Below are 26,585 nucleotides of genomic sequence, written 5' to 3' on the forward strand. Positions count from 1 at the left end.
TTAATTTTGTTAATTTGCGCCCCTTAAATGTGCATGCGCCGGGTCAAGTTAGTGTTTTTCTGCTTGTCCGAGTCGAGTTCTACAGGTAAGGATACGTGGTTACCCTGGCTAGGCCGTCGGGATATCCCTGGGGGCCCCTTGAAAAAAATACTTTATTTTAATTTAAAAAAATGTGATAAATAGCCCTTTATTCCCTTTAATTTTGTTAATTTGCGCCCCCTAAATGTGCATGCGCCGGGTCAAGCTAGTGTTTATCTGCTTGCCCGAGTCGAGTTCTACAGGTAAGGATACGTGGTTACCCTGGCTAGGCCGTCGGGATATCCCTGGGGGGCCCTTGAAAAAAAATACTTTATTTTAATTAAAAAAAATGCATTAACTAGCCCTTTATTCCCTTTAATTTTGTTTATTTGAGCCCCCTAAATGTGCATGCGCCGGGTCAAGTTAGTGTTTATCTGCTTGCCCGAGTCGAATTGTACAGGTTAGGATACGTGGATACCCTGGCTAGGCCGTCGGGATATCCCTGGGGGCCCCTTTGAAAAAAATACTTTATTTTAATTTTTAAAAATGCGATAAATAGCCCTTTATTCCCTTTAATTTTGTTAATTTGAGCCCCCTAAATGTGCATGCGCCGGGTCAAGTTAGTGTTTATCTGCTTGCCCGAGTAAAGTTCTACAGGTAAGGATACGTGGTTACCCTGGCTAGGCCGTCGGGATATCCCTGGGGGCCCCTTGAAAAAAATACTTTATTTTAATTTAAAAAAATGTGATAAATAGCCCTTTATTCCCTTTAATTTTGTTAATTTGCGCCCCCTAAATGTGCATGCGCCGGGTCAAGCTAGTGTTTATCTGCTTGCCCGAGTCGAGTTCTACAGGTAAGGATACGTGGTTACCCTGGCTAGGCCGTCGGGATATCCCTGGTGGGCCCTTGAAAAAAATACTTTATTTTAATTTAAAAAATGCGATAACTAGCCCTTTATTCCCTTTAATTTTGTTTATTTGAGCCCCCTAAATGTGCATGCGCCGGGTCAAGTTAGTGTTTATCTGCTTGCCCGAGTCGAATTGTACAGGTTAGGATACGTGGATGCCCTGGCTAGGTCGTCGGGATATCCCTGGGGGCCCCTTTGAAAAAAAATACTTTATTTTAATTTTTAAAAATGCGATAAATAGCCCTTTATTCCCTTTAATTTTGTTAATTTGAGCCCCCTAAATGTGCATGCGCCGGGTCAAGCTAGTGTTTATCTGCTTGCCCGAGTAAAATTCTACAGGTTAGGATACGTGGTTACCCTGGCTAGGCCGTCGGGATATCCCTGGGGGCCTCTTGAAAAAATACTTTATTTTAATTTAAAAAAATGCGATAAATAGCCCTTTATTCCCTTTAATTTTGTTAATTTGCGCCCCCTAAATGTGCATGCGCCGGGTCAAGCTAGTGTTTTTCTGCTTGTCCGAGTCGAGTTCTACAGGTTAGGATACGTGGTTACCCTGGCTAGGCCGTCGGGATATCCCTGGGGGCCCCTTGAAAAAATACTTTATTTTAATTAAAAAAATGCGATAAATAGCCCTTTATTCCCTTTAATTTTGTTAATTTGCGCCCCCTAAATGTGCATGCGCCGGGTCAAATTAGTGTTTATCTGCTTGCCCGAGTCAAGTTCTACAGGTTAGGATACGTGGATACCCTGGCTAGGCCGTCGGGATATCCCTGGGGGCCCCTTGAAAAAAAATACTTTATTTTAATTTTTAAAAATGCGATAAATAGCCCTTTATTCCCTTTAATTTTGTTAATTTGAGCCCACTAAATGTGCATGCGCCGGGTCAAGTTAGTGTTAATCTGCTTGCCCGAGTCAAGTTCTACAGGTTAGGATACGTGGTTACCCTGGCTAGGCCGTCGGGATATCCCTGGGGGCCCCTTGAAAAAAATACTTTATTTTAATTAAAAAAAATGTGATAAATAGCCCTTTATTCCCTTTAATTTTTGTTAATTTGCGCCCCCTAAATGTGCATGCGCCGGGTCAAGCTAGTGTTTATCTGCTTGCCCGAGTCGAGTTCTACAGGTAAGGATACGTGGTTACCCTGGCTAGGCCGTCGGGATATCCCTTGGGGGCCCTTGAAAAAATACTTTTTTTTAATTTTTTTAAATGCGATAAATAGCCCTTTATTCCCTTTAATTTTGTTAATTTGAGCCCCCTAAATGTGCATGCGCCGGGTCAAGCTAGTGTTTATCTGCTTGCCCGAGTCGAGTTCTACAGGTTAGGATTCGTGGTTACCCTGGCTAGGCCGTCGGGATATCCCTGGGGGCCCCTTGAAAAAAATACTTTATTTTAATTTTTAAAAATGCGATAAATAGCCCTTTATTCCCTTTAATTTTGTTAATTTGCGCCCCCTAAATGTGCATGCGCCGGGTCAAGCTAGTGTTTTTCTGCTTGTCCGAGTCGAATTCTACAGGTTAGGATACGTGGTTACCCTGGCTAGGCCGTCGGGATATCCCTGGGGGCCCCTTGAAAAAAATACTTTATTTTAATTTTAAAAAATGCGATAAATAGCCCTTTATTCCCTTTAATTTTGTTAATTTGAGCCCCCTAAATGTGGATGCGCCGGGTCAAGCTAGTGTTTTTCTGCTTGCCCGAGTCGAGTTCTACAGGTTAGGATACGTGGATACCCTGGCTAGGCCGTCGGGATATCCCTGGGGGCCCCTTGAAAAAAATACTTTATTTTAATTATAAAAAATTCGATAAATAGCCATTTATTCCCTTTAATTTTGATAATTTGCGCCCCCTAAATGTGCATGCGCCGGGTCAAGCTAGTGTTTATCTGCTTGTCCGAGTCGAGTTCTACAGGTTAGGATACGTGGTTACCCTGGCTAGGCCGTCGGGATATCCCTGGGGGCCCCTTGAAAAAATACTTTATTTTAATTTTAAAAAATGCGATAAATAGCCCTTTATTCCCTTTAATTTTGTTAATTTGCGCCCCCTAAATGTGCATGCGCCGGGTCAAGCTAGTGTTTTTCTGCTTGCCCGAGTCGAGTTCTACAGGTTAGGATACGTGGATACCCTGGCTAGGCCGTCGGGATATCCCTGGGGGCCCCTTGAAAAAATACTTTATTTTAATTTTTAAAAATGCGATAAATAGCCCTTTATTCCCTTTAATTTTGTTAATTTGAGCCCCCTAAATGTGCATGCGCCGGGTCAAGCTAGTGTTTATCTGCTTGCCCGAGTAAAATTCTACAGGTTAGGATACGTGGTTACCCTGGCTAGGCCGTCGGGATATCCCTGGGGGGCCCTTGAAAAAAAATACTTTATTTTAATTTTTAAAAATGCGATAAATAGCCCTTTATTCCCTTTAATTTTGTTAATTTGAGCCCCCTAAATGTGCATGCGCCGGGTCAAGTTAGTGTTTATCTGCTTGCCCGAGTAAAGTTCTACAGGTAAGGATACGTGGTTACCCTGGCTAGGCCGTCGGGATATCCCTGGGGGCCCCTTGAAAAAAATACTTTATTTTAATTTAAAAAAATGTGATAAATAGCCCTTTATTCCCTTTAATTTTGTTAATTTGCGCCCCCTAAATGTGCATGCGCCGGGTCAAGCTAGTGTTTATCTGCTTGCCCGAGTCGAATTGTACAGGTAAGGATACGTGGTTACCCTGGCTAGGCCGTCGGGATATCCCTGGGGGGCCCTTGAAAAAAAATACTTTATTTTAATTAAAAAAATGCATTAACTAGCCCTTTATTCCCTTTAATTTTGTTTATTTGAGCCCCCTAAATGTGCATGCACCGGGTCAAGTTAGTGTTTATCTGCTTGCCCGAGTCGAATTGTACAGGTTAGGATACGTGGATACCCTGGCTAGGCCGTCGGGATATCCCTGGGGGCCCCTTTGAAAAAAAATACTTTATTTTAATTTTTAAAAATGCGATAAATAGCCCTTTATTCCCTTTAATTTTGTTAATTTGAGCCCCCTAAATGTGCATGCGCCGGGTCAAGCTAGTGTTTATCTGCTTGCCCGAGTAAAATTCTACAGGTTAGGATACGTGGTTACCCTGGCTAGGCCGTCGGGATATCCCTGGGGGCCCCTTGAAAAAATACTTTATTTTAATTTAAAAAAATGCGATAAATAGCCCTTTATTCCCTTTAATTTTGTTAATTTGCGCCCCCTAAATGTGCATGCGCCGGGTCAAGCTAGTGTTTTTCTGCTTGTCCGAGTCGAGTTCTACAGGTTAGGATACGTGGTTACCCTGGCTAGGCCGTCGGGATATCCCTGGGGGCCCCTTGAAAAAATACTTTATTTTAATTTAAAAAAATGCGATAAATAGCCCTTTATTCCCTTTAATTTTGTTAATTTGCGCCCCCTAAATGTGCATGCGCCGGGTCAAGGTAGTGTTTTTCTGCTTGCCCGAGTCGAGTTCTACAGGTTAGGATACGTGGTTACCCTGGCTAGGCCGTCGGGATATCCCTGGGGGCCCCTTGAAAAAATACTTTATTTTAATTTAAAAAATGCGATAAATAGCCCTTTATTCCCTTTAATTTTGTTAATTTGAGCCCCCTAAATGTGCATGCGCCGGGTCAAGTTAGTGTTTATCTGCTTGCCCGAGTCAAGTTCTACAGGTTAGGATACGTGGATACCCTGGCTAGGCCGTCGGGATATCCCTGGGGGCCCCTTGAAAAAAATACTTTATTTTAATTTTTAAAAATGCGATAAATAGCCCTTTATTCCCTTTAATTTTGTTAATTTGAGCCCACTAAATGTGCATGCGCCGGGTCAAGTTAGTGTTAATCTGCTTGCCCGAGTCAAGCTCTACAGGTTAGGATACGTGGTTACCCTGGCTAGGCCGTCGGGATATCCCTGGGGGCCCCTTGAAAAAAATACTTTATTTTAATTTAAAAAAATGTGATAAATAGCCCTTTATTCCCTTTAATTTTTGTTAATTTGCGCCCCCTAAATGTGCATGCGCCGGGTCAAGCTAGTGTTTATCTGCTTGCCCGAGTCGAGTTCTACAGGTTAGGATACGTGGTTACCCTGGCTAGGCCGTCGGGATATCCCTGGGGGCCCCTTGAAAAAAATACTTTATTTTAATTTTTAAAAATGCGATAAATAGCCCTTTATTCCCTTTAATTTTTTTTAATTTGCGCCCCCTAAATGTGCATGCGCCGGGTCAAGCTAGTGTTTTTCTGCTTGTCCGAGTCGAATTCTACAGGTTAGGATACGTGGTTACCCTGGCTAGGCCGTCGGGATATCTCTGGGGGCCCCTTGAAAAAAATACTTTATTTTAATTTTAAAAAATGCGATAAATAGCCCTTTATTCCCTTTAATTTTGTTAATTTGAGCCCCCTAAATGTGGATGCGCCGGGTCAAGCTAGTGTTTTTCTGCTTGCCCGAGTCGAGTTCTACAGGTTAGGATACGTGGATACCCTGGCTAGGCCGTCGGGATATCCCTGGGGGCCCCTTGAAAAAAATACTTTATTTTAATTTTAAAAAATTCGATAAATAGCCATTTATTCCCTTTAATTTTGATAATTTGCGCCCCCTAAATGTGCATGCGCCGGGTCAAGCTAGTGTTTATCTGCTTGTCCGAGTCGAGTTCTACAGGTTAGGATACGTGGTTACCCTGGCTAGGCCGTCGGGATATCCCTGGGGGCCCCTTGAAAAAATACTTTATTTTAATTTTAAAAAATGCGATAAATAGCCCTTTATTCCCTTTAATTTTGTTAATTTGCGCCCCCTAAATGTGCATGCGCCGGGTCAAGCTAGTGTTTTTCTGCTTGCCCGAGTCGAGTTCTACAGGTTAGGATACGTGGATACCCTGGCTAGGCCGTCGGGATATCCCTGGGGGCCCCTTGAAAAAAAATACTTTATTTTAATTTTTTAAAATGCGATAAATAGCCCTTTATTCCCTTTAATTTTGTTAATTTGAGCCCACTAAATGTGCATGCGCCGGGTCAAGTTAGTGTTAATCTGCTTGCCCGAGTCAAGTTCTACAGGTTAGGATACGTGGTTACCCTGGCTAGGCCGTCGGGATATCCCTGGGGGCCCCTTGAAAAAAATACTTTATTTTAATTTTAAAAAATGTGATAAATAGCCCTTTATTCCCTTTAATTTTTGTTAATTTGCGCCCCCTAAATGTGCATGCGCCGGGTCAAGCTAGTGTTTATCTGCTTGCCCGAGTCGAGTTCTACAGGTAAGGATACGTGGTTACCCTGGCTAGGCCGTCGGGATATCCCTGGGGGGCCCTTGAAAAAATACTTTATTTTAATTTTTTTAAATGCGATAAATAGCCCTTTATTCCCTTTAATTTTGTTAATTTGCGCCCCCTAAATGTGCATGCGCCGGGTCAAGCTAGTGTTTTTCTGCTTGTCCGAGTCGAGTTCTACAGGTTAGGATACGTGGTTACCCTGGCTAGGCCGTCGGGATATCCCTGGGGGCCCCTTGAAAAAAATACTTTATTTTAATTTTTAAAAATGCGATAAATAGCCCTTTATTCCCTTTAATTTTGTTAATTTGCGCCCCCTAAATGTGCATGCGCCGGGTCAAGCTAGTGTTTTTCTGCTTGTCCGAGTCGAATTCTACAGGTTAGGATACGTGGTTACCCTGGCTAGGCCGTCGGGATATCCCTGGGGGCCCCTTGAAAAAAATACTTTATTTTAATTTTAAAAAATGCGATAAATAGCCCTTTATTCCCTTTAATTTTGTTAATTTGAGCCCCCTAAATGTGGATGCGCCGGGTCAAGCTAGTGTTTTTCTGCTTGCCCGAGTCGAGTTCTACAGGTTAGGATACGTGGATACCCTGGCTAGGCCGTCGGGATATCCCTGGGGGCCCCTTGAAAAAAATACTTTATTTTAATTTTAAAAAATTCGATAAATAGCCATTTATTCCCTTTAATTTTGATAATTTGCGCCCCCTAAATGTGCATGCGCCGGGTCAAGCTAGTGTTTATCTGCTTGTCCGAGTCGAGTTCTACAGGTTAGGATACGTGGTTACCCTGGCTAGGCCGTCGGGATATCCCTGGGGGCCCCTTGAAAAAATACTTTATTTTAATTTTAAAAAATGCGATAAATAGCCCTTTATTCCCTTTAATTTTGTTAATTTGCGCCCCCTAAATGTGCATGCGCCGGGTCAAGCTAGTGTTTTTCTGCTTGCCCGAGTCGAGTTCTACAGGTTAGGATACGTGGATACCCTGGCTAGGCCGTCGGGATATCCCTGGGGGCCCCTTGAAAAAATACTTTATTTTAATTTTAAAAAATGCGATAAATAGCCCTTTATTCCCTTTAATTTTGTTAATTTGAGCCCCCTAAATGTGCATGCGCCGGGTCAAGCTAGTGTTTATCTGCTTGCCCGAGTAAAATTCTACAGGTAAGGATACGTGGTTACCCTGGCTAGGCCGTCGGGATATCCCTGGGGGGCCCTTGAAAAAAATACTTTATTTTAATTTTTAAAAATGCGATAAATAGCCCTTTATTCCCTTTAATTTTGATAATTTGCGCCCCCTAAATGTGCATGCGCCGGGTCAAGCTAGTGTTTATCTGCTTGTCCGAGTCGAGTTCTACAGGTTAGGATACGTGGTTACCCTGGCTAGGCCGTCGGGATATCCCTGGGGGCCCCTTGAAAAAATACTTTATTTTAATTTTAAAAAATGCGATAAATAGCCCTTTATTCCCTTTAATTTTGTTAATTTGCGCCCCCTAAATGTGCATGCGCCGGGTCAAGCTAGTGTTTTTCTGCTTGCCCGAGTCGAGTTCTACAGGTTAGGATACGTGGATACCCTGGCTAGGCCGTCGGGATATCCCTGGGGGCCCCTTGAAAAAATACTTTATTTTAATTTTAAAAAATGCGATAAATAGCCCTTTATTCCCTTTAATTTTGTTAATTTGAGCCCCCTAAATGTGCATGCGCCGGGTCAAGCTAGTGTTTATCTGCTTGCCCGAGTAAAATTCTACAGGTAAGGATACGTGGTTACCCTGGCTAGGCCGTCGGGATATCCCTGGGGGGCCCTTGAAAAAAATACTTTATTTTAATTTTTAAAAATGCGATAAATAGCCCTTTATTCCCTTTAATTTTGTTAATTTGCGCCCCCTAAATGTGCATGCGCCGGGTCAAGCTAGTGTTTTTCTGCTTGCCCGAGTCGAGTTCTACAGGTTAGGATACGTGGTTACCCTGGCTAGGCCGTCGGGATATCCCTGGGGGCCCCTTGAAAAAAATACTTTATTTTAATTTTTAAAAATGCGATAAATAGCCCTTTATTCACTTTAATTTTGTTAATTTGAGCCCCCTAAATGTGCATGCGCCGGGTCAAGCTAGTGTTTATCTGCTTGCCCGAGTCGAGTTCTACAGGTTAGGATACGTGGTTACCCTGGCTAGGCCGTCGGGATATCCCTGGGGGCCCCTTGAAAAAAATACTTTATTTTAATTTAAAAAATGCGATAAATAGCCCTTTATTCCCTTTAATTTTGTTATTTTGAGCCCCCTAAATGTGCATGCGCCGGGTCAAGCTAGTGTTTATCTGCTTGCCCGAGTCAAGTTCTACAGGTTAGGATACGTGGATACCCTGGCTAGGCCGTCGGGATATCCCTGGGGGCCCCTTGAAAAAAAATACTTTATTTTAATTTTTAAAAATGCGATAAATAGCCCTTTATTCCCTTTAATTTTGTTAATTTTAGCCCACTAAATGTGCATGCGCCGGGTCAAGTTAGTGTTTATCTGCTTGCCCGAGTCAAGTTCTACAGGTTAGGATACGTGGTTACCCTGGCTAGGCCGTCGGGATATCCCTGGGGGCCCCTTGAAAAAAATACTTTATTTTAATTTTAAAAAATGCGATAAATAGCCCTTTATTCCCTTTAATTTTGTTAATTTGCGCCCCCTAAATGTGCATGCGCCGGGTCAAGCTAGTGTTTTTCTGCTTGTCCGAGTCGAATTCTACAGGTTAGGATACGTGGATACCCTGGCTAGGCCGTCGGGATATCCCTGGGGGCCCCTTGAAAAAAATACTTTATTTTAATTTTTAAAAATGCGATAAATAGCCCTTTATTCCCTTTAATTTTGTTAATTTGCGCCCCTTAAATGTGCATGCGCCGGGTCAAGCTAGTGTTTATCTGCTTGCCCGAGTCGAGTTCTACAGGTTAGGATACGTGGATACCCTGGCTAGGCCGTCGGGATATCCCTGGGGGCCCCTTGAAAAAAATACTTTATTTTAATTTTAAAAAATTCGATAAATAGCCATTTATTCCCTTTAATTTTGTTAATTTGCGCCCCCTAAATGTGCATGCGCCGGGTCAAGCTAGTGTTTTTCTGCTTGTCCGAGTCGAGTTCTACAGGTTAGGATACGTGGTTACCCTGGCTAGGCCGTCGGGATATCCCTGGGGGCCCCTTGAAAAAATACTTTATTTTAATTTTTAAAAATGCGATAAATAGCCCTTTATTCCCTTTAATTTTGTTAATTTGCGCCCCCTAAATGTGCATGCGCCGGGTCAAGCTAGTGTTTATCTGCTTGCCCGAGTCGAGTTCTACAGGTTAGGATACGTGGTTACCCTGGCTAGGCCGTCGGGATATCCCTGGGGGCCCCTTGAAAAAAATACTTTATTTTAATTTTTAAAAATGCGATAAATAGCCCTTTATTCCCTTTAATTTTGTTAATTTGAGCCCCCTAAATGTGCATGCGCCGGGTCAAGTTAGTGTTTATCTGCTTGCCCGAGTCGAGTTCTACAGGTTAGGATACGTGGATACCCTGGCTAGGCCGTCGGGATATCCCTGGGGGCCCCTTGAAAAAAAATACCTTATTTTAATTTTAAAAAATGCGATAAATAGCCCTTTATTCCCTTTAATTTTGTTAATTTGAGCCCCCTAAATGTGCATGCGCCGGATTAAGCTAGTGTTTATCTGCTTGCCCGAGTCAAGTTCGACAGGTTAGGATACGTGGATACCCTGGCTAGGCCGTCGGGATATCCCTGGGGGCCCCTTGAAAAAAATACTTTATTTTAATTTTTAAAAATGCGATAAATAGCCCTTTATTCCCTTTAATTTTGTTAATTTGAGCCCCCTAAATGTGCATGCGCCGGGTCAAGCTAGTGTTTATCTGCTTGCCCGAGTCGAGTTCTACAGGTTAGGATACGTGGATACCCTGGCTAGGCCGTCGGGATATCCCTGGGGGCCCCTTGAAAAAAATACTTTATTTTAATTTTAAAAAATGCGATAAATAGCCATTTATTCCCTTTAATTTTGTTAATTTGAGCCCCCTAAATGTGCATGCGCCGGGTCAAGCTAGTGTTTTTCTGCTTGTCCGAGTCGAGTTCTACAGGTTAGGATACGTGGTTACCCTGGCTAGGCCGTCGGGATATCCCTGGGGGCCCCTTGAAAAAATACTTTATTTTAATTTAAAAAATGCGATAAATAGCCCTTTATTCCCTTTAATTTTGTTAATTTGCGCCCCCTAAATGTGCATGCGCCGGGTGAAGCTAGTGTTTTTCTGCTTGCCCGAGTCGAGTTCTACAGGTTAGGATACGTGGATACCCTGGCTAGGCCGTCGGGATATCCCTGGGGGCCCCTTGAAAAAAATACTTTATTTTAATTTTAAAAAATGCGATAAATAGCCCTTTATTCCCTTTAATTTTGTTAATTTGAGCCCCCTAAATGTGCATGCGCCGGGTCAAGCTAGTGTTTATCTGCTTGCCCGCGTCGAGTTCTACAGGTAAGGATACGTGGTTACCCTGGCTAGGCCGTCGGGATATCCCTGGTGGCCCCTTGAAAAAAATACTTTATTTTAATTTTAAAAAATGCGATAAATAGCCCTTTATTCCCTTTAATTTTGTTAATTTGAGCCCCCTAAATGTGCATGCGCCGGGTCAAGCTAGTGTTTATCTGCTTGCCCGAGTCGAGTTCTACAGGTTAGGATACGTGGATACCCTGGCTAGGCCGTCGGGATATCCCTGGGGGCCCCTTGAAAAAAATACTTTATTTTAATTTTAAAAAATGCGATAAATAGCCCTTTATTCCCTTTAATTTTGTTAATTTGAGCCCCCTAAATGTGCATGCGCCGGGTCAAGTTAGTGTCTATCTGCTTGCCCGAGTCGAGTTCTACAGGTTAGGATACGTGGTTACCCTGGCTAGGCCGTCGGGATATCCCTGGGGGGCCCTTGAAAAAAATACTTTATTTTAATTTTTTTAAATGCGATAAATAGCCCTTTATTCCCTTTAATTTTGTTAATTTGAGCCCCCTAAATGTGCATGCGCTGGATTAAGCTAGTGTTTATCTGCTTGCCCGAGTCGAGTTCTACAGGTTAGGATACGTGGTTACCCTGGCTAGGCCGTCGGGATATCCCTGGGGGCCCCTTGAAAAAAATACTTTTTTTAAATTGAAAAAATCTTCTAAATAGCCCTTTATCCCTTTAATTTTGTTAATTCGAGGCCCCTAAATGTGCATGCGCCGGGTCAAGCTAGTGCTTAACTTGTTGCCCGAGTCGATTTCTACAAGATAGGATACATGGTTGCCCTGGGTAGGCCGTCGGGATATGGGGGCCCCTCGAAAAGAAAAATAAAAAAATTAACAATTTTCTGCCCTTTTATTCACTGACGTTTGTCCCCTGAATGTCCTCTTACTAGGGCAGGCCAGTGTTGTTATGGTTGCCCGAGACGTGCTGCACCTGTTTAAAACCCTAGTTAGCTTTCAAGACCCCTAATTTGTTAATATCGAATATCGAATATTGGTCCAACTTCACACGCGTTTGAATATCGAACCTGAATATCAAACCAACTTCACAGTTTGAATATCGAATATCGAACATCCAACCAACTTCCTGCCGGTTTTCCTTGACTTGCAGCCAGCGAAGTTGGCGTATTAGACAAATGGCACAATAGATGCAGCATTCTGTACTCTCTGTAGTCGCTCCAGATCGCCCTGACTAATTCAAGCACGAATAGCACTGCAATAGTCAGTCTAGATTGCACTAAACCACGGACTGCTATGGGGCAAGTAGGAGTATAAAAGGCACTTCCCCTTGGCCTTTATTCTTCCAATCTGTTCGATGTTAGACTGGTAGGGAGCAGGTTCCAATAGCGCTATGAAAGGAGTTACGAAACCCAGAGGTCCTACTTTCCAATAGACATGATAGAATCAATTGAGCGTGTGGACATCTAGACGACTGGGTGCAAGCAGGTAAGGCAGTTCAAGTGGGATCGCAATTTACTTTCAGCACACCTTCCATTTCAACTTACAGCATCTGCAAAAATAGCAGAAGAGGAGAAACATAAAAAAAAATTTCTACGTTAACTATTTAATCTTCAATTAAGAACTACATGGTTTGAATATCAATTTCAAAACTTTTTTTTAAAATGATTAAAAAACAATGATGGTTTTGTTACATATGTTATACTTCAAATATTAACATGTAAAGTCAAGTCAGGGAGTCAGGAAGGGGGGGCATGATGCCCTCAAGATCTGCACCTCCAAACCATCTCTGTATAGGATAGGAAATTTTAGAGTAAATTTATTTGAGAAAAAAAAACATATTTATTTTCTTTTATGATTAATTATGATTACGATTTTAATTCATACTTTTTTTCATGTGTTTTAAATGGTTATGGGGTAATTCCATCAGTTTGAATAAGAAATTGCAAGTTGCCAATTTCACATAGTGAAGATCATTTCTGATGTGATTATTAATGCACATGTTAAGCGTTGATGGTTTACTTATGCCTATATATTGTGTTTGAGTTGACAACAGCATGAACCTTGTAAGAGCATTACGTATGGGGCAAAATTTCCAAAACGATTTTGAAATTTGTTTGGCAAAACTTATGTCACGAATTTTTCAGATAATACTCAGAAAGTAATTTCATATTTCACCCTTTCCGTTCCTTTTATTTCATTTTCTCCTTTACTCTGTACGAAAAAGGAACGGTACGTGCCTGGTGCAAATTAGGGCTAAAAAATGGCCCGGTGCCAGGTCTGAACTCAGGCCCCATTCATCAGTATCTGATCCAGGTGGGTGTTTCATAAAGCTGTTCGTAAGTTAAGAGCGACTTTAAGAACTACTAGTGAACCATTCTTACGCTCTGAATAATCGCCAATGAACATTTAAGGACGTTATGTTTGTGCGCATAATGATCTGCGCATATTTTACACTCCGCGCGCTGACGTCACAATGGATGAACAGGTGATTAATCAGCTGTAGGTATGAGCTGATTTTTCTTCTTATCTTCTCTTTACTGCAGATCCGATTTATGAAGCTAATAAACCGGAATCATTCCATGGACAATTTTTTTTTCATTCCTCTACAATTTCAAAATAGTTTCTCTGTAGTGCTGCAAAGTATGGTGAATATGACCCCGAGTTTGAATAAATGGAAAAGTGGTTCGGAATTTTTCTTCACATAGATACAATGCTTTTGGCTCGTTTGGGGGTGTTTTAAGAATCAAATTTGTTCTAATAAGAGTGCTGATAGTTTTAAAACAAGCACATGAACCCATATTTTTTAATGTTTGCACCTCTTAGGTAAACCTTCCTCTACAACTTTGCAAAGTTTGGTGAAAATGACATGGGTTTTGAATTAAGTGCAGCATTTCTTTTACTTCTCAAGTTTGTTCTTGAAATTCGACATTTTTTGACGTTGAGTATCTTTCCCGCAATTTCTAAGAACTGCGAGTGTTATTAGACTTCAATTAGCAAACAATTGACAGCAATGTAAATAGATTACTAGTCTCCATCTTACGGATACGATTATCAATTATATTGCAAAATTTGATGAAATTTTCATGGATTTTGACTAAGTAATAGAACTCTATACTCATTGTTGTGATCTCGTGAGGTCTAAAATTGCCAAATTCTTTTGGATGCGCAATTCTTAAAAACATTTGGGGTTAAATTTGAAGCTCTATAGCAAAAAATCAAGCACATGGACCCATGTTAATTGTTGCATATTTGGAATATTCAGGTGCTAAAGTATCTATGTGCAAAGTGTGATGAAAATGACATGGATTTTCAATGTTTGTGATTAAGACTACGGAGCCATTCGCTATTTGGACGGTACAACAGACATGACAGACTTTTGCTTGTTTTCATTTCAAGCCAATTCGCAATATTTTGGACACTGATAATTTGAAAACAAGCACATGGACCCCATAGTTTAAATATCTTAACGTCATCAGAATATATTCTTCTACAAATATGGAGAGTATGATGAAAATGACATGGATTTTGAATGTTTGGGAGCGAAATATGCTACCATTTGCATTTTAGACGGTATCACACTTATTTTCGGCGCACTTTAGGTGGATTTCAATATTTTCAAGCCAACTTGCAACACTTTGGACACTGATCGTTTTAAAAACGAGCACATGGACCCCATATTTTTAGCATTTTAATGCCTTCAGAATATATTCTCCTACAAGTCTGGAGAGTATGATGAAAATTACATGGATTTTGAATGATTGGGGTGCATTTTCGGCGATTTTCATGCCAACTCGCATCACTTTGGACACTCATAGTTAAAAAACGAGCTGTAAAACATGGACCCCATATTTTTAACTTCCCTACACCTTTCATATGCATTCCTCTACAATTTAGCCGAATTTGATAAAAATGACATGGATTTTGAAATAAGTGCAGCTTACAAAATACTTTTTTTTTTTTTTTAGTAGATTCACGTCTTTGAAGATTTGTTTTTTCCGAGTTTATTTGCACCATTCTTGCCAAATGAGGGCGCTTCTGACTCCAAATAGATATAGTTTTACCAATTAAAAGACTTTCTCTTACTTTGGTATACACTTTGTTATATATCTTGAAAATTTGATGAAGTTTGATGCGGTATCCACTGAGTAAAGATGATTTAAACTCATTTGGTGAATTCGTGAGGTCTACGAGAGGCATAATTCTCATGATTGCGCAACATTTCATATCATTCAAATACGGCGACTTTGAAGACCCGTAGAAAAAAAATAAGCACATGAACCTATACAATTTTTGCATTTTCATAATGCATAGATACCAAAGTAATTCTCGGCAAAATTTTGTGAAAATGACATGGATTTCATTTTGACTGTGGAACGTCCTTAACGGCCAATATCATTTACCACAAGAAAGGATCACCAGTCGTTCTTAAAGTCGCTCATAACTTACGAACAGCTTTATGAAACGGCCCCCTGTATATATGCTAATTTTGTACATAGAAATTTGCTATTGTGTTTTCCTGATTTAATTTGTAGGCCCTATATCAAAATGTACGAAAGAAATTGTAAATGTTGGAATGGAAATAAACAAAAAAAAAAAATTCCATTTAAAAGGTGAAAATATATCGAATGTTAGAACTTGAAAACATTCTCAATTTGGGCCTCTGGTATACATTCGCGTGTTTGTTACATTAGATCGTGTGGTTTTTTTTATAAGAACTTCTGTTTTCTTCTTTCTTTCTTTTTCTTTTTTTAGAAACTGTATTAATGGTTAACACATTCGCACAACAGTCATTTCACGTCAATAAAGCTCGGGATCAGATGTGAACGATGTTTATTTGATTGATTTTTTTTTTTAGTACTAAGATGTATTTCTACTATATAAAGTAATACCATAACTCATCTGTGCGTTTAGTCGAGAGTGTTTGCATTGTCGATATTTGAACTATTTAATATGTATCAAATAAGAAAATGCCAGCTGGGTGGATATACACATGAGTGTTCAGCATTCTAATATATGGAAGATACAGATAATCAATTAAATTATTTTTTAAATAAAATATTTTATCTTTGCTTACAGCAGGACTAAGAAAAGACCACCAAGTCCCGCTGAAATTAGAGAGAAGATGTTAGAAAATGAACGTGAAGAGAACATTTTAGCAGTAACGCGAGGTAAATTATCAAACCATGTAAGAAAATGGGAACATTTCCTTACAAGTGTATCGAGGCGACAGAGCTCACGAGATTATGTTCGTTAATTTATGGTGTTTTGCTTGTTTCAAACGGAACGCGGGCACCATATGCAAGCTAGGGCGATCGAAGTGTGAGTGTTTGAGGGTGTAAAGTGTGGGAGTTTGCGTGTGTGTCGGAGGGAAGGGGGGAGGGTGGGTAAGGAGGGGCAGGTAGAACCGCGCCTAGCTATACTTTTATAAGTGTGTTCTCAGATATTTGTGAGTCACACCTCATCTGGTACGATACAGTGTCTTTGAATAATATTACATGATGTGCATAATGTATAAGAGTTTAAGTAATTTTTCAGAATTATTTTTACAATTGTCACTTTGTGAACTATATTGTATGAATTTAATTTGAGACAAAAAAAATCTTTTAAAACGAAGAAATCTGTTTTGTTTGAAGAGCACTCAGATGCAATTTTTGAAGAGGCTATTAACACGTAAGGAGTATTGCAAGAAAATGCATTCAATTAAATGCGAATTTCTGTTCCAATTTATTGATAAATCAATTTTAGCTGTAGCGAATAAGTTTAGACTCCCTATAGTGAGAAGCAGCTTTGCAAACAATATATCATGGCAAATTTGCAATTATCCTGAAAAGATTTACAATTGATTTAGGTTTCTTGCAACGCCCTTTACAGAGGTAAACTATGGTGTCAACAAACTTTACTAATAAAAAGATGTTTTTCATTCGCATGACGTCATCAAAAAGTTTGCGAAGCAACTGTATAATGTATCAGAGCCGAACGCAGTTAGAGACGGGAAACTCTACGAATATTACATACATTAAGATCGTAACATTCTGTTGGCCGATAGAAGGTCAGTCATAGTTTACCCCTATTTCGTTGGTATATTACAAAACAAACATTGTCGACATTGCAAATAAAAAACAGTTTGATAAGCAAGCTTTAATGAATAGTCCAAAGTGATGATGATGATGATGATGATGACAACGACGACGATATAATGATAATGATGATGACGTTGACGGTGATGATGATGATGGTAGTAATGATGATGATGATGATGATGATGATGATAATGAGGAGGAGGAGGATAACGATGACGATGATGATGGTGGATGATGGTGATGATGATGATGATGATGATGATGATGATGGTGGTGGTGGTGACGATGATGATGATGATGATGATGGTGATGATGGTGATGATGATGGTGATGATGATGATGGTGGTAGTGATGATGATGATGGAGGTGGTGATGCTGATGGTGATGGTGCTGATGATGATGGTGATAATGATGATGGTGATGGTGATGGTGATGATGGTGCTGATGATAATGATGATGATGGTGATGGTGATCATGGTGATGATGATGGTGATGGTAATGATGGTGATGATGATGATGATGATGAAGATGATGATGATGATGATGGTGGTGGTGGTGGTGGTGGTGGTGGAGATTTTGGTGAAGAACTGATGATGTAAGAATTGTTAAACTATGTGTAATTGGTCAAAGTTCACCCAACGTTGTGCTGTGTATGTTTACCTCGTGTTGACATCTATGTATATTATGAGAAGTATTCGACCAACCATTAATTGCCAACGATGAATAAACTTTAACCAACGAAGAAAAAGAAACTATTTTGACTGATCAATAGGCGACAATTACAGCTGACCAAGTATGTTTTGTTACCTTATCAAATAATTTTGTTTACAGAGTCTACACGAAATACGAAATCAATTGTGTGGTTTGCCTGATGTATGACATTCGATCAATAAATTAAAACATATTAACTTGAAAAACGTCATCATCTCAGGGTTACTATTTGACTTATACACAATAGTCGTCCGTTTTCGTCACTCTCTGACTAAAAACAATTTACCAAGAGAGTTAAAGGTGGAGTTCATTAGTTAGATTAAATAACAATAGAAAAAAAAATTGGGGGAACAGTCAAGGTTCTATTAAAGAAATTGTCAAAGAATAACGGATTTATTAATTTTTAAGGTTTGTATTTTGTGACGTCACAGACGAGCGCATCTCCCCCGTATGTCGTGTGATTTTTTTTATGTTGCTTTCTAAAAAGAAAAGTAATTCTTTTGGGGTGGATATCATTAGTCACATGATTCCATTCCCTCTTCTGTAAAAAAAATATTCTTATGGTTTTTTTTTTAACATTACATTATATAAGAAGCTGCTCGCATATGAAGCCACTCTTGTTTTTTGATGGGTCTTCATCAAACCTTTAATATTTTTAACCTGTTTTCTTCTCTTATTAAAACCAACTTACCGTCAGGGCGAACTTCCCATTTAACACGAAGTGAATCTGCGTTATCTGATGAAAATAAGGGTTCTTATAATTACACTCAACTCAATTTGTATTGAAATCGATAAGTGACAAGTGAAACTGGACTCACAATGCATACTTCTTTACCTCAAGCTGAGAAAACAAACAATATACAAATCTAGAAAAGTATAAAATGTCAAGAAACTTTTGATTATTAGTCATCAAATAAGTGTGCAACGCAAATCTTTGCTTTAATAATCAATGGTCTTTACTTTGATATTAAGTTTTAAACTCTTTTCCTTTCTTCAGTTTGTTAGTCCGTGTGCCCTGCATGTTTAGTCTCACCTGTTACAGGCTGACGCATATCGTATGATCGAAACGTAATGTTATACTTACTGACCTTAAATTTCACAATTATTAACATGAGAAGGAATAATCTTTAACACTATATTTAATTCAGACGTCAGAGTTTACTGAAAAAATAGGTGATTGTTAAGTTTTCATTTAGCATTTAACACGATAGGGATAACAGATGTTGAACTCGCCTGAATAACGTGTTATCATAGTAAAATATTAACCCGTGAAATAACTTCTAAAAATCGATTAAGGCAAACGTTGATGTTGATTTGTGTTGATATCCTCTTAAATCGTGATGCCTATATTACGAGAAGACGAAAAAGAATTCTATCATTCTTGAATTGATTTCATCAACCAAGCTCCACTCGAAGATTTCAGTATGGCTCCTCTGCTACTGTTAACATTCACGTTGTTCGCCGTGGGTAGTTCCGTCGCCGAACCTATTTCAGGTGATAAAATTATTTATTTGATGGCCAATTATAAAACTGTCTGTTTCATTTCCTAAATTCCGCTAGCTCTGAAATATCGCTTGATTCTAATATTGATATTGAATACATTCTCTTTTTTATATTTTAAAGTGTGTTCCTGATTATTCATTTAATGTGTTATAATGAACAATGAATTGTACATTTCTTTCTAGTGTACTGCAGTTGAAAAATTCAATATTTTATTGATTTCCACCTTACTTCAGTGAAATTATTCTTATGAAAATTTGTACTTTCTGATTGTATTAAGTGTAACTTACACAGTATTTGCATGATTTGAGACTAAGTTAGTATTTTCCTTAGGCCCTTTTTATTTTTTTATATGAACATGATGAACAGGACAGATACTGTTCGAATTAAAGGTACATTGTTATCTTGCCAAGTAAAAACGCTGTTTTATATTTTACATTTTTTTATACGAACCTTTTTAACAGTAGTTGTTTAAACGTTTAAACAACCATGCTTACTTTATTGAGAATTGAATATAAAAAATCGAACTTTGTTGCTTAAGATTTTAAACGCTTTTAAACTGACACTTATGTAAGGTTCATATAGTAAAGAACGTTATATGAAAATTTTAAACGGGATTTTTTTTCTGTGTGTATAAAGATATTTTGATAAATAAATGAATAAGTATAGCTATCCAAGCTTGAAACCTTTGATTATTTGCAGCATTATGCTATTACGTTAACTCGTAATAATAGTCTAAAATGGCGCTAAATATGGACATGCTCGATTTTTTTCCTCTTGCACTTTGTAAGAGCAAACAAATGAAAACACAGAAGAAAACCAAAAAAATACAATGAAAAAAGGCCCAAAAATAATGTAGGCTTTAAAAAAGATTATGGAAATTTCGAGCATTTCTTTAGTCAGCACCAATTTTTAGATTCCATGGTGGTATTCATTTTTTTTTACTATCATAATCAGAGTTTTATGTATTTCTTCAGTGATCACCAATCGCTGATCATATCTCTCTCTTTCTTCTTCGTCTTCTTCTCCTTTTTTCTCTTTCTTCTTCTTCACATTCTTCTTTTTCTTCTTCCTCTTTCTGTTATTCAGACAAAATATCAAATCCTGACAAACCTTGGGAAGTATGGTCTCCGATTTTCCCGAGGACGACCAGGGATCCCCTCCTACTCCTACCCGCTCCGCCCCACTCACTCTCCGCCTTTTTTCTATCTTTCTTTCCCGTCCGCTCTCTCTCCTCCTCCTCCTCTTTCTCTCTCTTTCTCTCTCTCACTCACTCCTCTCTTTCTCTATCTCTCTCTCGCTTTTTATAATTATCTCTACCCCCTGTCTCTTTATTATTATTATTATTATTATAATTATTATTATCATCAAAATAATCATCATCATTATTGTTATCATTATTATTATTATCATCATCATCATTGTTATTATCGATTACCATTTCCAAATCTTTATATCTTGCTTTCCTCACATTATATAGTTCAGTTTTGTTCGTCCATTTTTCTTACCCTACAACAGGAAACTATCAGGTTGACTGGATGGAGGAATGGCAGAACCAAATCCAAGATTACGATTTTGCTCCTCCCTTTGTCCAACCTGGCGAACTCCTTCCCGGTCTGACTGTCAAGGATATCATCAGCGCCATAGGAACTAGCTGGCACGCCAAGGACATCCTAGAAGTCTACGGAATCCTCTGCCGAGACATCGCCCCGAGCCTAGTGGTGCCCCTCGGGGGACCAGGTATCTTTCAGAGGGTATGCGATCCTATCTTTGATGCCCTGAACACCAACAGTCGGGTCGATGGCGTCGCAATCTGCAATGCGGTGTATACCCCTCTTGTAGGCCCCTACAGACGTAGACGAAGAATGGCCCCTGGCATGTCCCTCATGGGGTTGGGCATCGTTAGGGACTTCAATTTTGAGGCAGTACTGCATGAGATCAGCGACCGAGTTTTCGATCTCCACAGCTACGACCAGGAATCCGTATGCAACGCCGTTGACGGATTCCTCAACTCCGGTTTGACCATCCAGGCTGTACTCGAAAGCGTTGGCGAGATCTTCCTGGCCGAAGGCATCGGCCAGGGATCACAGATCTGTCACTTCTGGGACGAGATTTACGACAATCTCCGCCAGGCCGACGAGCAAACACCCGATGAGCCGCCATTCTTCCAGACCCTCATGGAGGACGTGTCGCAACTTATAGCTGAGTTCAGCGGGTTTGAAGATCGTGAATCCCTTTGCGATGCAATAACAGAAGCAGCAGCAGATCCTCGAGCTCAGCAGGTTCCTCAGGCACCCTTCAGAAACTCAAGAATCTCCTCTCTCGCCGACACCATCTTACATAATATGATGGATACGCTCATCATTGACGACCAGTGTACCCAGTTCGGCAATGATGTCATCGACCTCATCGTCAACCTCAGCCCTTACATCGACCATCGAATCATCCAAATGGGTATCCAGATGATTTTCGACATGCAGTCAATTGAAGAAGCGTGTGCCTTTATCGATGACGAGTTGGCATTCCCAGGTATTTTTCTAAATCTTTAATCACATGCTAATTCAAAACATTATCGTGCGCTTATTTATTCTCAAATTAATACAAAATAGTTTCCATTACAAAAAAAAATATCCAAATTCTCTTTAAATAATAATTTTGTAATGTTATCGCTTTCAAAACATAAGCTAAAATATAGTCATCTATTCTAGGTAGGGGGTTTTTCCAATACAAATAATTATGAACGGTGTCGTTTCATATAGTGCAACGCCGCTCCGTCCAAAGACGCTTATAGAACATGTAAAATATATGCACACATTCTACAAAATGCTAAATCTAAAATTACACGGTGCAAACTGTAATCAGTATAAAATTTGCATCACTCACTAGTATTCCTAGCAACATCCTGTTTGGGCTCAGTGGGTGTTCATAAAGCTGTTCGTAAGTTAAGATCGATTTTAAGAACGACTGGTGATCGTGATCCTTTCTTGTGGTATACACCAACATGTGTTTTGGCGATGGTTAAGCGCGTAAAAAGGGTCACCATTCGTTTTTTAAAGTCCCACTTGAAATTACTAACGACCAGCTTTATGAAACATCTATCTGGTACCTTCTTACTCTCTGAATAGCAACAGCTTAAAGGCGGAGGTGCCGTGGCCGAGTGGTCTAAGGCGCCTGGCTATACATAAAAAAAGTCCGGGGTTCAATCCCCGGTCGCGGCAGCTATGCTGTGAGCAAGGCTCAATGCTCTACAATGCTCTTTTATCCTGCTTTCAAATAAATGGAAATGCTATATGCATTATTGGTAACTAGGTGTGAACTTGCTTTTAAAAAAAAACAGCTTAAAGGCGAAACATCAATGGATAAACCATATCTTGCAAGCAAAAAAGGCAACCACCTCATAAGGAAGACCGTATTCAATTAATGTCAGAAAGGTTGAAGGATCCTGTCATACTCTCCCTCTTTCTTTTTTATCTCAGGTTTTTTATCTCAGGTAAAACAGGGCTTCTATTCTCTGTTTTTTACCTGTCCATTCTTATGTCTAGTATGTTTTTGTGTGTGTGTTTCTCATTTGTTTATTCATTTCTCTGTTACGTTTTTGTATTTTCAAATTAAGGGTGTGCTGCCGGCCCATGTGCTAATGGTGGAAGATGCACAGAATTCCAGGATGCCTTCAGCGAGTCTTTCCGTTGTGACTGTCTTTCGGGATACACTGGAACCGACTGCGGAATAAGTACAGTTATAACCTTCTTTTAATGAATCGGTGTCTAAAATCATTTTTTACCACATATCATATAGTAAAACGAAAGAAATAAAACCTCCGAGTAGAGACATGTTCAAGTCCTTCAAAATTTTGATCATTATTCTTGGTAAAGTCAGATAGATGGAGTTGTAATGAGCAATGAAATAATGCATATTCATAGTAATAACTTAGTAATAGATATAGTGTGTAAACCTAATAACTACATGATATATTTTTTTCTTTTCCATTCATATTCACACGCAGTGATCAGTCCAGCTATTCCAGCGCCGTGCTACAGCAGCCCCTGTCAAAACGGAGGGACCTGTATGAACCACAGGGACACATATTATTGTACTTGTATGGTTGGCTATTACGGCGCCAACTGCGAGTACAATTAAATGCCTCAGAGTACGTAGATTTGTACATATATTTCTTGTTATGTGACGCCTCCCCCCCCCCCCCCACACACACACACACACTCACCCAGACACCACATACTTAATTAAATTGCAGTCTAGCCTATCCGGAACTCTAGTATTCATCTGAAATTCTAGGGATTTTTGTTCTCTAAACACCCCATACCCACCCCCTCTCTCCCTCCCTCTCCTTTCCTCTTTTCTCCCCCCCCCCACTCTCCCCCCCCCCCCCCCTCTCTCTCTCTCTCTCTCTCTCTCCTCTCTCTCTCCTTCTCTTTCTCATTCTCCTCCTTCTACAGGTGCCGCATTACCGGGAACTTTAGCCCTCCCTAACGTTCTTATGTAAACGTGTACAAAAACGTAAAATTACCATCTCTCTGTGACACTGTGTGTTTTGGCATGATCCCCACCCCCTCCGGGAAAACTTTGTCAAAGCAATTGATTCATTAGTATATCGCTTCACATTATCGTAAAATTAATGTTCAATATTATGAATCATTTTAGAAAAATCTGTGTCTATAGACAATGACCATAATGACTAAATACATATTTGTGGGGATTATTCTTTATACTAAAAAGTTCTCTTCATTATTTTTTGTAGACTCTTCTTTCTTTCCTTTTTATTTAAAGGAGAATGAAAGTCTTGGAGCAAGTTAGCTTTTGTGAAAGCAGAAAAATCAAAGAATAAGATCAACAAAAGTTTGAGTAAAATAGGACTAGCAATAGAAGAGTTATGAGCATTTGAATGTCGAGATCACTAATGCTATGGAGATCCTCCCATTGGCAATGCGACCAAGATCTATGATGTCACAGATGAACAACTCTCCCCTTTTGGACATTGAAAATATACCCCAAAACATCTCTTTTTGCTCATTCTAATCATATGACAAACGATTCATCAATGATATAATGTTGTGAAACCTCTGTACTTGTCCTCTCATAAAGAGAACACCTCACCTTGTGATAGACTCTGTAAAAGTGAGAATATAAGTGAATAAGTACTAAAGTAATGAGGGAGTTGTACGTGTGTGACATCACAGATCTTGGTCGCATTGCCAATATGAGGATCTACATGGCATTAGTGATCTCGACATTCAAATGCTCATAACTTTCTTATTATTCATTCAATCTTCCTCAAACTTTTAACAATATGTTTCTTTGATTTTTCTCTTTGATATGGATTCAGCTGGTTTCAAGGGTTTCATTCTCCTTTAAGAGAATAAAAGACGCAATGAATAATGATGTTTTCCGTATTTTACGTTTTTGATAGAGATACTAAAATAATATTGCTTCTTTTGTATTCCATATTATACATACAGGTTCTCCGCATCCTGTGCATAATGACTTTGATGTCTGACCAACTTGAATCCAGAAGCAACAATTATCTTCAAATAGTTCATCAACGTAAAGATAAAATCTTCTATGAGAAATTATTATTGTTAGAATTAGTCGTAAAAATTATTGGTTACATTTGGGGAACTTTGGAATCCTGACGAATAGGCTTATATTGTGAAAAACTTGTTTTGTAATACCATACCATATTGCACGGGCGAATGAAAATTGATCATTAAAGATAATGCTGATTTGATTAAATTGTTTTTCTTTATGGATTAAACGATAGACGTATTCCACATGCGTGACATGTTAGGGCAAATGACTATGAATATTTCCGGAGTCCCAATCTGAGCCATACAATATCATGAATATCATCCTATAAGGCAGTAAAGAAGTATACTCAGTTGTATCATTAATGATGGATATAAACATTAATCTATGTATGAGTCTGGAAATCATGTAGGAAAAAAATTTAATGTTTTTTTTTTTGTAATCGAGTATCAACATATATTTGTTTTTATTTTGTTATTCCCTCTTCAACAACTGAACAAGAATTCCGTTACGAGATCGCGAAAATGTTATACATAACAAATGCTAATTTGAATAAAATAACGTAGTATTAAAAGAAGGCGTCATGGCATCTGTTATGATAAATCTGTTTCCGTTATGGTAACTCCCGTGGGAACTCGATATGACATCATTCTGCTGGTGTAACCATGGCAACGCCAAGCTGGTATAACAAATTACATAGGTAACATTTTACGTCTATTTTTATCAGGCATAGTAGCTGAATATTGAAGACGGAAATTACTCTCGGGTCTAGTATATTAAAGTCGAGACAATAGCAGAGCGGGGGTTCGAACTCACAACCTCACGATCATGAGTCCAACGCTCTAACCTCTAGACCACACGACCCGCTAACATTGAGAGACGACACGCACATCATTATAGTCCTTTTTTTTTGTCAAGAATGGTGAATGCGGCATATACCATGTATACCGTAAAGCAGGGTACTATATGTTATATATATTTTTTTCTATTTATTTGTGTTATTGGGGGAGGGGCGTTTCCTATACCCTATTGTACCAGTATTTAAAGGCCGTTGATCTGGACGTATTCCTCACCTACATACACATTTTTTCTACATGATTTATCAAGGACTTCATTCAAAAGATTTACATGAACTCAAGATAGATACAAAATTTACAAATCTCCATTTTTAATCAACAAGAATATACAAAATATTTACCAAAACAACTGATTTTAGAAGCAAATAATGATCGAATGAAATGCCCTAAAATATACTTTTTACCTAAAAAAAATTAACTAAACTAAGCCCCGACCCTCTATGTAACTTAATAATAATTAATATTGATTGAACACACACACACACCCTTACACACAAACCCCTTCACAAACCCCACCCTAAAGCAATATACCTTTTTTCCCAATATCAACGTGGGTTTCATTGTCTGTTGATTGAAATAAGAGTTGTAAATTGAGCGCTTGATTTGAATAAAATATTTATATAATTGGAAATTCATAATCTGTGTCTTAGGTTTTTGTTCGAGTGTAATCAAAATTGATTTCGTTCACTGCTACCAGGTGTCAGACACTCTCTGTATCGTGTTTGTGTGTTGGATGATGCATGCATGCTGTAGAGAATTACAAGATTATTTTCATGGATTTTAGTGAATTTCAATGAAAGTTCACGAAATGGCCAGATTGATTTTCGACATGCATGAATATTATTTAAGTAAACATACGTTTAAAGTGTTTCTTGTTGTGAGATGGCACCAGTGTCCCTGTGTTTGATACAGTGTTTATATCATGATTTTTCTTTATTTTTAATATCGGAGCCCAAGTTCGACTACGGTCAGGGGCGAAGCCACCGGGGATAGGGGCGGAAGTTAGGAAAAAAAAGAGAGGGGAAGATAAAAAAGAAGAGAGGGGCATATGACAAAAAAGGTCTCGTCCATAACACTGTAAATGATGAATTTATCTAATCATGCAATAATTCTTTCTTCTAATATAACATACATTTGGTTAATCCCCGCACCGCATTATAGCACATTAATCAATCAGGCATCGCGGTTCAGATATTTGGAATTCTCTCCCACATGATATTCGAAATCTGAAAACTTCAATTTCCCTTAAATTTA

General features: G+C 39.1%; 1 protein-coding gene across 2 annotated transcripts; it reads left to right on the forward strand.

The window, feature by feature from the left end:
- Positions 1–11,880: 11,880 nt before the first annotated feature.
- On the forward strand, positions 11,881–25,965 carry LOC135156337 (uncharacterized). 2 transcript variants are annotated; one of them, XM_064108449.1, is made up of 6 exons: positions 11,881–12,127; positions 15,719–15,810; positions 20,452–21,462; positions 22,547–22,663; positions 22,937–23,080; positions 24,408–25,965. In XM_064108449.1, the coding sequence occupies exons 2-5, from the start codon at positions 15,765–15,767 to the stop codon at positions 23,068–23,070; spliced, it is 1,308 nt and encodes a 435-aa protein (XP_063964519.1). In that variant the 5' UTR covers positions 11,881–12,127; positions 15,719–15,764; the 3' UTR covers positions 23,071–23,080; positions 24,408–25,965. The 2 variants fall into 2 exon arrangements, with proteins under 2 accessions (XP_063964519.1, XP_063964518.1); XM_064108448.1 differs by lacking the exons at positions 11,881–12,127; positions 15,719–15,810 and adding an exon at positions 18,755–18,927.
- Positions 25,966–26,585: the final 620 nt, after the last annotated feature.

The sequence above is a fragment of the Lytechinus pictus genome, chromosome 13 (assembly GCF_037042905.1).
Source record: "Lytechinus pictus isolate F3 Inbred chromosome 13, Lp3.0, whole genome shotgun sequence".
In the NCBI taxonomy this organism is placed as follows: domain Eukaryota; kingdom Metazoa; phylum Echinodermata; class Echinoidea; order Temnopleuroida; family Toxopneustidae; genus Lytechinus; species Lytechinus pictus.

Bases quoted from the DNA above. Each gene is read 5' to 3' on its own strand.
- LOC135156337 (XM_064108448.1), top strand. From the start codon at position 18,858: ATGGCTCCTCTGCTACTGTTAACATTCACGTTGTTCGCCGTGGGTAGT. The intron at 18,928-20,451 runs GTGATAAAATTA...ACCCTACAACAG, and splicing joins CGTCGCCGAACCTATTTCAG to GAAACTATCAGGTTGACTGG. The intron at 21,463-22,546 runs GTATTTTTCTAA...TTTCAAATTAAG, and splicing joins TGACGAGTTGGCATTCCCAG to GGTGTGCTGCCGGCCCATGT.